The sequence below is a fragment of the Gaeumannomyces tritici genome (assembly GCF_000145635.1).
Source record: "Gaeumannomyces tritici R3-111a-1 unplaced genomic scaffold supercont2.1, whole genome shotgun sequence".
NCBI classification, from domain to species: Eukaryota; Fungi; Ascomycota; class Sordariomycetes; order Magnaporthales; family Magnaporthaceae; genus Gaeumannomyces; species Gaeumannomyces tritici.
In genome coordinates, this window is record NW_008804545.1 from 2,173,714 (window position 1) to 2,183,248 (window position 9,535).

Below are 9,535 nucleotides of genomic sequence, written 5' to 3' on the forward strand. Positions count from 1 at the left end.
TGGACGACAAAGGGAGAGGATTTTGAAACAGCACAGCGGAGCATGGGCCTGAACTTGACTGGTGGTGCTTCTGTGTAAATGCGTAAATGCTGATCAGGCCCTGTGGCTGGCTAGCGCCTGCAGCACAGACTGGCACCATCTCGTGGATTCCGTCAAATGGTCAAATGGATTCCAACCCCTCCCTCCAACTCCTCTTGTGCTTCAAAAAAGCAATGTCTGTTTCTATTTCCTGTCCACAGATGCTCCGCCACCTCCCGCCACCCGCGCAGTCGTGCCATCTGATAGGCCTCTGGGTCTGCTCGCCAAAACACGTCGAAGCTGGCTGGCCCGATTCCTCCGCCAGCGCCACTGCTCCGGCCCCGTTTCCCTGCCGCTTGCGAGTTTCACCGCTGCATGAGGTCATGGGCTCGCCGCCTGCAGAACCGTGGGCGGAGGTCGCAATTGAGGAGCAGGGGCCACGGTTAACAGGGCTGGGGTCCCCCCCCGTTTGTGGGACCCAGTCCTCCAAGTTGGCGCGCCTAGGCCTTGCTCGTGCCTTTTGCGGACTACGCTCCCAGTGGGTTACGGACCAAGGTTTCAACCACCATCTCTGCCGCTCCTAATTGGGCTGTTGTCGCTTCGCTGAGGCCCTGACCCTGGCCCCTGAGCCATTGAAGGAACATCCCGCCTATCTCCATCTCGCTCATCGATCGCGGCAGCTTCGTCGATTCGTGCGCCCTCCAATCACAGCGCCTCTGTTACGCGTTGCACAGACCCCCTCGTTTACAGCACATAATACCCACGCTCGAAAGCAAGAGCTTCTCTTCATCAAACACCGTTTTTCTCGCTTCTTTTTGATCTTGCGTAAGATGTTTTGTTTTATTATTTGGAGTAACGACTGACAATTCATGTTGGCAAGGCCGGCACGAGGCAGCAAGAACAAGTCCAGAAGCTGGAAGTCCTTGGTTGAGAACGAGTGTAGGGGGCGAGGTATAAAACACAATCAACGAGAATGAAGAAGAAATGATTGCCATAGGGATGGGCGACCGCTGCAAAGACGGCTTCCCAGGAGCAGGTTATTAGGTCCAGGCGATATGGTGTGAATGTGTGCATAGTGGCCTCAACAGAACAAACGACTGCATTACAGGTTCCTGGCCGCAGCTGGGGAAGAGACAGCAAAGACGACAGCCATTTGGCCATGCCCTAAAAGAGCGGTGGTGGCGCTGGGGGAGTTTGTAGTCCCTCGGCCACCATTTGATCTCACACCAAAACCACCCACTCGCCATCAACACTTCCAGCGTCAACTTGTTTGAACATGCTTTCTTGGACAATCTGGGGGACCAGAAGCGCGAGGCCGGTATCTCTCTCAGTAGATCGATATCGAGCTCTGGAGCTGTACTGTCTCGCTTGTGCGCCTTTCGGAATGCCGCATATGAAAATCGGTTGCCAATGCATACGACTTCGAAGCGTCAGCGGCGACTTACACCCTCACGACAAGCCGGACTCATAGGATAGAGTTCGAAATGCCGCATAGGCTTGGTTGCGAGCACGGCACCGGAGCGCCCAAAGGGTTGACCGCAGACGGGATGGCGGTTTGCCTCTCGTGGCGGAGGTGAATGGTGGTGGACGAGCGGCCCACCCGAGGCCCCAAGGCCTGCCTAGCGAAGTAGCTGGACGTCCTCTGCATTGTTGACTTATCGATTCCCCAAGGGTAGGGATGACAGGAAGCAAGCTCTGTCGGCTTCAGAGCATGTACGTGTAGCTCTTGATGTTGGCGAGGATAACGTTTTTGTTCTCTGTATCTCTCTCAACCAGCACAACGCCTTGGCCTTGTCATCGCTCAGTCGTACCCGGAGCCACCGATCTGGCTTGCAAATGCAGTGCTGATGCTCTGCTGGTCGTCGTCGTATCGTCGGTATCCATTGCTAGGACCCATACGCCCACCGCTCTCAACGTATTGTCTCAGACGGTCGCTGTGGCTATATGAAGTAGGTCGGCCAGTGCCCATGGCATCATGTAGACCCGCTCCGAGGCTGGCACCGCCCTGGCCGACACCTTTGGCACCAATCACGCTGGCGCTGGCGTCCGTAAACTCCGAGTTGGCCACGCTCTCGCCCGCAATGCTCTCCGCTCCCCTGCCGCGGTTGCGGGCGCCGGAACGGCCCGTTGCGTGCACGCCAGGGAGGCCAGGCCACTGCTCGGGGTTGAAGCTCGAGAACATGGCCGGGTAAGCAGAAGCGAGGCCGGCGCCGCCCAGGGCAGAGCTGTGGATCGAAGATACATCGTCTGGGATGTACGACACTATGGAGCCCGAGTCGAAGTCGCGAGTGGACCCGTTGAGGCCGGCACCTGCGTACCGACCGTTGTTGGCGAAGCCCGCATTGCTAGGCGCGTACTGCTGGTTCTGCTGCGTGAAGCGAGCGGGACGGAAGCTCTGCCGCGGCCTGCCAAACTGGAGCAGAGAAGTCTGAAGGTTGGTCAGGGGACCGTCGACGAGGCATTTACGATCGCGGAAATGAACCAGGAGATGGTGCCAGAGCTCGTGCTTTGAGAGGACCTTGGGATTGCCGATAATGACAACGCCATACTTGGCACGCGTGAGGGCCACGTTGAGGCGGCGCGGGTCCGACAAGAAACCGATGCCCTGGTTCTCGTTGGAGCGGACGCAGGAAAGCACGATAAAGTCCTTCTCACGCCCCTGGAAGGCGTCGACCGAGGCCACCTCAACCTCCTTGTAGCTCTCCTTCTTGAACGTTCCCGTGTTCTGCATTGTGCTCACAATGTAGCTGCGCTGACCCTCGTACGGCGTGATGACTCCGATGTCACCAGGCTTCACGCCGGCCTTGAAGAATCGCGTGACAATCTTCTCAACATTAGACGCCTCGGTGCGGTTCAGGTATGAAGTTCCTGAAGCTGAGATCTCCTCGTTGCCGAGATTCGACCAGAACATCATGGGCATGTCACCAACAGGCCAGGGGAAGTCGACATCCCGCCGGAGCCGCTGCTGGATGGTAACACCGTTCTGGAGTGATCCCTCGTAGAACATGTTGGAAGGAAACTCGGATAGGCAGGGGTGCATTCGGTACTGGACATTGAGCCGAATCGGCGTCAGGTTGAGCTTGACCAGCCGCTCAAACAAGGACTGATTGAGGCCGGCCTTGGCCGCCTTCTTGTTCATGATGACCGGGCCTAGCTGCTTGTGGTCGCCAACTAGGACAACCTGCTTGCATCCGAGGACTAGCGGGATCATGCACTCGGGCTCGGCGGACTGCGTCGATTCGTCGATGAGCACGTTTCGGAACTTCATCTTGGCCAGGCGGGGGTCTCCAGCACCGACGCATGTGCAGCACACCACGTCAGCGTTGCCAAGGATCTCGCGCTCGGCGGCCTTGGTTAGCTGCTTGAACTTCTTCTCGTCTTGGCTAGACAGCTCGCCCAGCTCGCTCTTGAGCTGCTGCAGCTTTGCAAGCTCTGGGTTGGTGTCGTTCATGCGGACCTGCTCGTGCAGGGCCAGGAAGCTGACCGAGGACTCAACATCCTCGCGGGACTTGGCCGTGAGCCGGACGACCTTCAGGCCGGTGCGGTGAACGCGCTCGCACAACTGGTCGACGGCAACGTTGGACGGCGCGCAGACGAGCACCTGGCTATTGTTCATCTTTGCCAGATGGTAGATGATGGTAGCCGAAGTCACCGTTTTGCCTGTGCCAGGGGGGCCTTGAATCAGACTCAGTGGGGTCGAGAGCACCGCCTTGATGGCGCTGATCTGGCTTCCGTTAAGCTCTGGAAGACCGGGCGCGGTAAACTTCTTGGGCATGGTGGTCCTCATCGGGGCGACGGCAACCTCGTGGCCAAGGAGCTTGTGGAAGATGTAGCCGCTGACACTCATCTCATCGACAGCAAAGTTTCTCATTGCCAGCTGCATGCGGTCATACGAGGTGGCCTTCCAGACGTAGTCGGCAGAGAAGTTGTGGGTGCACTCGGTCGGCACAGACTTGTCGTTACCAGACTTGCGAAGCTCAAGCGTGACCTCGTCGGATTGGTTGTTAGGAATCTTAACCACGTAACCAACACCTTCCCACTGAGGACGCAGCTCGCCCTTATACTTGAGCCGCATCTCGTCGCCGACAGCCAGCTTGACGTCGCCAGACTCGATCTTGGGAAGAATAAAGCTGGCAAGGTGCTTGTTGTTTAGACCATAGTCCCAGCGCACTACCAGGCCGTCCTCCGACTGCGCCTCCTTCAGTTTCTTGTCGTAGTCGGACTCCATCTTGACAAGGGGGCCAAAGATGTTCTGGTAGTGGTAGGGGTCGTCGTACTTGAGGAGCACGGGGTGGGGTTCGTCGTCGATCTGGTCGTTCTTCTCGAGATCCTGCACAGTCGCATTGGCGTCCTCCTTCCATAGCTCCTCGAGCTTGGCGATCATGGGCGGGGTGAGGTGGCGAGCGCGAAGCTGTTCGGCGTCACTAGGCACCGCAACCAGCCACGATAGGAAGTTCCGCTCGTCAAGCAGCGGCGACCACCGCGAAATGTCCCAGCTCATGTCCTTTGAAGACGGGTTTGCGGCGCATGGCTGGCGGCACAGCAAGACCACGACCGTGTCGGATTTGGCGGGGATGAAGCCCAGGAGAAAGACATTGCGCACGCCGCAGTTGTAGCACTCCAGGATGGTATCGCCAAGTGTCGACTCTGGATGCAGCTGCACCTCCTTGTGCCGGGCACGGACGAGGTGGTTGATGATGTGGGACGAGGACGTGTTGCCGCGCGAGTTGCAAAACCACTTCTTGCAGCCCAGACACTTGACCACACAAGCTGGGGAGTGTATGCCGCAGTAACTACAGTGGCGAGGCACAGCCAGACAAGGTCAGCGCTTCGGGACGAGACAGCCAGCCATCAACAGAGCCGGGCCAAGCAAAACAACGCATGGGACGCGCACAGGGTAAACCTACGCGCAGGCGTGGGCGGGGAGCTCCTTTTCCTCGTCGGCGGTCTTCAGATTCAAGCCTCGCATACCCTCAACCGGGACGCTAGCAAGGCTCTCCTCGTCCTCGTCATCGTAGGCCTCTGTCTCGTTGTCGTCGTCATCGCCACGGCGGCGGGCGCTACCCAGGCCGCCGCGGCCACCGTATTTTCCATACAGCAGGTTCTCTTCAGGATCGAGGTTGGACAGGTCGTCGGTATCGCCGGCCTTGATCGCGGCAGCCGAATCGGATATAAGGTGGTTACCGAGGTGCGTAAACGCGCCCTCCATTGTCGGGGAAGGGATGGCTCGATGTCCGAGTGTTCGGTATGGCACTGGATGCGAGGGGGTCTCAGAATGGCGTTGGCGCAACCCGGGGCGGAAAATTGCGACAGGCGCACCACTCACGGTTTGGAGGGACCGAAGGAATTTCCTTGCGTCGGAATTTGGGGAGGGGGGTAGGTGGTTCGGAAGCCGGGGGACGTTGTCACATCATATCGAGGGCAGGGCAGGTGTGGGTAGTGAACGCGGGATTGTGCGCTTGGAAGCACCACTCGCGGATGCAAAGTGCAAAGTCTGCTTCCGTCGGTTGCCTTCCAACTGTAGGGTTTGTTTGGTGGCGGTAGGTGATGGTGGTGGAAGCGGAGCGGAGCGATCTGCGCCAACACTGAGAATTTGGTGTGCGCCAGCTTCCAAGCCAAAAGTGAGCCAGGGTCTTGCGAAACTTTTGGTCCCCTCGCACAAGGTCATGTGACGGCAGAGCTATCTCTGCAAGCTTTTGCTGCTGGATTGTTCCTTACCAGTTCGAGCCCCGCGCCGACGCGTGGCGGAAAACGACGCCGCGGGACCCACCACGGTGGGATGTGGGGTCAGGAACCAGATCCCTGCACATGCACCCCTGCAAGAAAAGTTGACGTTTGGTGCTGAGCTCTGATTTTTTTCTTTCTCAGGCAAAAGCAGCGAGAGCGGCTGTGACAGAAACTCCATGCACGACTCAACTGCCCGAACTTGACCCCTCTACCAACAAAACGCGACAGAAATCCTCACAATGATTGTGAGTTACGCGATTCCCACCAGACGCGCCCATATATACGTCCTTCTGGATGTCATTCGATAGACTCTAACCCTTACCTTCGCCGCCCCTCTAGCGCAAACAAGCAAGACAGCGCAGAGATTACCTGTACCGCAAGGCCGCGATCCTCAAGGATGCCGAGATCAACGAGAAAAAGGCCAAGCTGCGAGCATCTTTGGCCCAGGGAAAACCTCTAGACCGGGACATCGCGAACGACAAGGAGCTACGGAAGGACTATCAGTATGACGAGTCGCGCATAGACCAGAACGACGACCTGGACCTCGACGACGAGTATGCGCAGCTGAGTGGCCTGGTCGACCCGCGGGTCATGGTGACAACGAGCCGAGACCCGAGCGCGCGCTTGGCTGCCTTCGCCAAAGAGATACGGCTGCTTCTACCGACGGCGATCCGACTGAACCGTGGAAATCTAATCCTGCCCGAGCTTGTCCGGAGTGTGCAGGCGGCGGGCCTATCCGATGTTGTCCTTCTCCACGAGCGCCGCGGCACTCCCACTGCGCTCACTATATCACATATGCCCCACGGACCGACCGTCTCTTTCTCACTCCACAACGTGCTTCTAAGGCACGACATCCCGGGCAGCGTGAGGGGAACAGTGTCTGAGGCCTACCCTCACCTGATTTTCGAGGGATTCACATCACGGCTGGGCCAAAGAGTTGTCAAGGTTCTCAAACACCTGTTCCCCCCGAGGGAGCCGATCACGAGTAAGACCAAGATGTCGAACCGCGTTATCACCTTCAAGAATATCGATGACGTTATCGAGGTGCGGCATCACGTTTTCGTGCGCACCGGGCACGAGAGTGTGGAGCTCGCAGAAGTTGGGCCGAGAATGAGCATGAAGGTCTTTGAGATTAGGGGCGGCACCTTGGAGAACAAGGACGGAGACGTGGAGTGGCACCTCAGCCAATACACCCGCACGAGCAGAAAGAAGAACTACCTCTGAGGAGTACGATCAAGTTCGAATTTGCGACTCGCATGCGACTACTTGCAGAGTGTCTTGTGTTTTCGGCTACTCTATGCTTCAGAATGCACTGTTTCAATATAGTAGAAATAGCTTCAAATTCGGGAGCTAATGAGGGGAGGCTCGGATGCACATCACCGCTGCCCCATTGAAATCCCGCCGAGACCTGGCCCCCTGCGCGGTGCGGATTTCAGCTTGAAGGAAAAAGGCCGGCCGAGGACTTGCTTTTAATATTCTCGGCGGGTAACCGACCGGCCCAAGCAGGCAACAGTGAAAGGGGCTCTACATGCCCACAGATAGCGGATCAAATATAGCTTCTCCCGATGGCAGTCTGTTGGGACTACCAGATGGTGCTAATGAGGCGCTTATGCCGTGTTTTCTCGAACCCAACAAGCCCATTCCGTTGCATTTAGCACTAAACCCCCATCAAGGGAGGATTCGGATGTGCAGTCACTGCTAAGCCAGGCAATCAGCCTGTATGCACCTGGCTCCTTTCATGAGAAGTTCCATGAATTGGGGTCTCAGGGACCGTCTGCGTCACGGCGTCTGCCCAGCCGCCGCACCACCTAGCTTTCAAATGTTGGTGGCGGGTGCGGGTTTCCGCTCTGCGGCTGATCGACTAGGCAAAGCCACGGCGGCGACAACCCACACAGCCCCCGGAACAACGGCTCTTCAGCTGGCGACGGCGCGGCACTTGTTCGTTTTCCGGATAGATTATTTTACTGCGGGCATTGGCGTTAATCTGGTATCCGTCTGAGTGCAGGCAAGATCGCAGCTCCATCCGTTATCATGAATCAAAAGGTACAGCATGCGGATACGAGATGCAGATTTCCGAGAACAATCAGCTCGGGGAATAGAACCCGTCCTTCTCAGGCCGACTCCGCCACAAGCAGTGACGACGAAACCGTCAGACTCGCTGGATTGGAACCGAGCGATGCACGGGGATGCGAGTGGGCTGTGTTAACGTCATCAGCCTCCCAGAGCTTGGCAGCCGCGTCTAGGCTGACAGGATAGCGGGTGCAGATAAAAAATTGGAACAAAGTGAGATTATTAACTGCCAAAGTCGGACAAGCGCACCTGGCTTTAACCTTCCGCCTGTGGTCCAGCGCCCGTTTGTCTGTTCGAACCGCGCCCGTGAAAGTCGTGGCTCTCGGCACAAATTTCCTGACCTGTTTGTTCACGGTCTCCCTCCCACTGGTTTGTCGCATCAATTGAGCCACACCTGCCTATTGCTACAGTCGCCATGGCGTACAACAACAGCAACAACAGCAGCCACTACAATCAGTACGGGGGTAACCCCTACAGCCAAGGCCCCACGGCCGAGACGGGATATGGTTATACCAACAACGCCGGCCAGCAAGTGAGTCGAGTCGCCTGTCCACAGCAGCCCGTTCGGGCAGCGTCCGAGCATCGGGAATATGCCTCGAGACGTCATGGCACCGTTTTACCGCTGCGCGCGCACGTGAACTGACCGGACGACCTCGCTGTACCCCCCAGGAGCAGCACGAAATGCAGCCGCTAAACGGGCAGCAGCATGACGGCCCGCACTACCAACAGCCGGCCGCGCCGCCGACGCTGTCGCAGCAGGACTTCCTGGCCCAGGTCAACTTCACGAGGGGCGAGATTCGGCAGCTGACGAGCGACGTGCAGGCCATCGCGGGCCTGCACCAGCGCGGCCTGTCGGGCGACGATGCCGCGCAGAACCAGCTCGCCGCCCACGTCGAGGAGACGTCGCGTCGCACCACGTCGATCCGCTCGTCCATCAAGACGCTCAAGTCGGACGTCGAGCACACCACGGACCACAGCCTCTCGATGAAGAAGCAGCAGTGGACCGCACTCAACGACGCCTTCAAGACGGAGCTGAGGACGTACATGGAGGCCGAGCAGCGCTATAGGGAGAGCTACCGAGAGCAGATCGCGCGGCAGTACCGCATCGTCAACCCCGCCGCCACCGAGGAGGAGGTCCGTCGCGCGGCCGACGCTAATTGGGGTGACGAGGGCGTTTTCCAACAAGCGGTATGTCGCCGAGCCTCACCTGTTCCCCCGCTTTTGGGCGACGCGAATTTTTGCTGACCTTGCACCCCTTGTCATCAGCTGAGGCAAAACCGCGCAGCGCAAGGCCGTGCAGTCCTGGGCGCGGTGCGCGCCCGGCACAACGAGCTGAAGCAGATCGAGCAGTCGATCGTCGAGCTCGCGGCCATGTTCAACGACCTCGACACGCTGGTTCTGCAGCAGGCGCCCATGATTGCCGAGATAGAGCAAAAGGCAGAAGACACGGTGCAGAACCTCGACCAGGGAAATGCCCAGGTTGCCAAGGGCGCAGAGCTCGCAAAGAACCGCCGCAAACTCAAGTGGTGGTGTCTCGGCATCTCCATCGTCATCGTCATTGCCATCCTCATCGCCGTCCTGGTCGTGTTGTACAATTCGGGCGTGATCGGCAACAAAAATCCACCAGCAAAACAGTGATGACTCCGACCCAGCCGCGAGCACTGCCAAGTTCCTCCCTTTTTTTTTCACTCTTGCCGGCCTACACACCAGGGGGGTTCCG

General features: G+C 58.2%; 4 protein-coding genes across 4 annotated transcripts; 3 read left to right on the forward strand and 1 right to left on the reverse strand.

Annotated features, from left to right (window-relative positions):
- The first annotated feature begins 113 nt into the window (after nucleotides 1–113).
- GGTG_00690 (hypothetical protein) lies at nucleotides 114–1,289 on the forward strand. The gene has a single exon (XM_009218441.1). It carries the CDS (start codon nucleotides 165–167, stop codon nucleotides 600–602), a length of 438 nt encoding a protein of 145 aa, XP_009216705.1. The 5' UTR covers nucleotides 114–164; the 3' UTR covers nucleotides 603–1,289.
- Nucleotides 868–5,718, reverse strand: GGTG_00691 (regulator-nonsense transcripts 1). Its single transcript, XM_009218442.1, has 3 exons — nucleotides 5,345–5,718; nucleotides 4,926–5,271; nucleotides 868–4,811 (listed from the first exon to the last, which is right to left on the reverse strand). The coding sequence occupies exons 2-3, from the start codon at nucleotides 5,225–5,227 to the stop codon at nucleotides 1,820–1,822; spliced, it is 3,294 nt and encodes a 1,097-aa protein (XP_009216706.1). The 5' UTR covers nucleotides 5,228–5,271; nucleotides 5,345–5,718; the 3' UTR covers nucleotides 868–1,819.
- A 174-nt stretch (nucleotides 5,719–5,892) lies between these two features.
- Nucleotides 5,893–7,445, forward strand: GGTG_00692 (U3 small nucleolar ribonucleoprotein IMP4). Its single transcript, XM_009218443.1, has 2 exons — nucleotides 5,893–5,990; nucleotides 6,085–7,445. The coding sequence occupies exons 1-2, from the start codon at nucleotides 5,985–5,987 to the stop codon at nucleotides 6,967–6,969; spliced, it is 891 nt and encodes a 296-aa protein (XP_009216707.1). The 5' UTR covers nucleotides 5,893–5,984; the 3' UTR covers nucleotides 6,970–7,445.
- Nucleotides 7,446–8,098: 653 nt separating this feature from the next.
- GGTG_00693 (hypothetical protein) lies at nucleotides 8,099–9,534 on the forward strand. Its single transcript, XM_009218444.1, has 3 exons — nucleotides 8,099–8,347; nucleotides 8,485–9,003; nucleotides 9,082–9,534. The coding sequence occupies exons 1-3, from the start codon at nucleotides 8,231–8,233 to the stop codon at nucleotides 9,451–9,453; spliced, it is 1,008 nt and encodes a 335-aa protein (XP_009216708.1). The 5' UTR covers nucleotides 8,099–8,230; the 3' UTR covers nucleotides 9,454–9,534.
- Nucleotide 9,535: the final 1 nt, after the last annotated feature.

What these genes read in the sequence shown, in the direction of transcription:
- GGTG_00690 (XM_009218441.1), top strand. Translation starts at nt 165, where the DNA reads ATGGATTCCAACCCCTCCCTCCAACTCCTCTTGTGCTTCAAAAAAGCA.
- GGTG_00691 (XM_009218442.1), bottom strand. Translation starts at nt 5,227, where the DNA reads ATGGAGGGCGCGTTTACGCACCTCGGTAACCACCTTATATCCGATTCG. An exon ending in CTCCCCGCCCACGCCTGCGC is followed by an intron (nt 4,812 to 4,925) that starts GTAGGTTTACCC and finishes TCGCCACTGTAG; the next exon opens with TTACTGCGGCATACACTCCC.
- GGTG_00693 (XM_009218444.1), top strand. Translation starts at nt 8,231, where the DNA reads ATGGCGTACAACAACAGCAACAACAGCAGCCACTACAATCAGTACGGG. An exon ending in CCAACAACGCCGGCCAGCAA is followed by an intron (nt 8,348 to 8,484) that starts GTGAGTCGAGTC and finishes TGTACCCCCCAG; the next exon opens with GAGCAGCACGAAATGCAGCC. An exon ending in AGGGCGTTTTCCAACAAGCG is followed by an intron (nt 9,004 to 9,081) that starts GTATGTCGCCGA and finishes CCTTGTCATCAG; the next exon opens with CTGAGGCAAAACCGCGCAGC.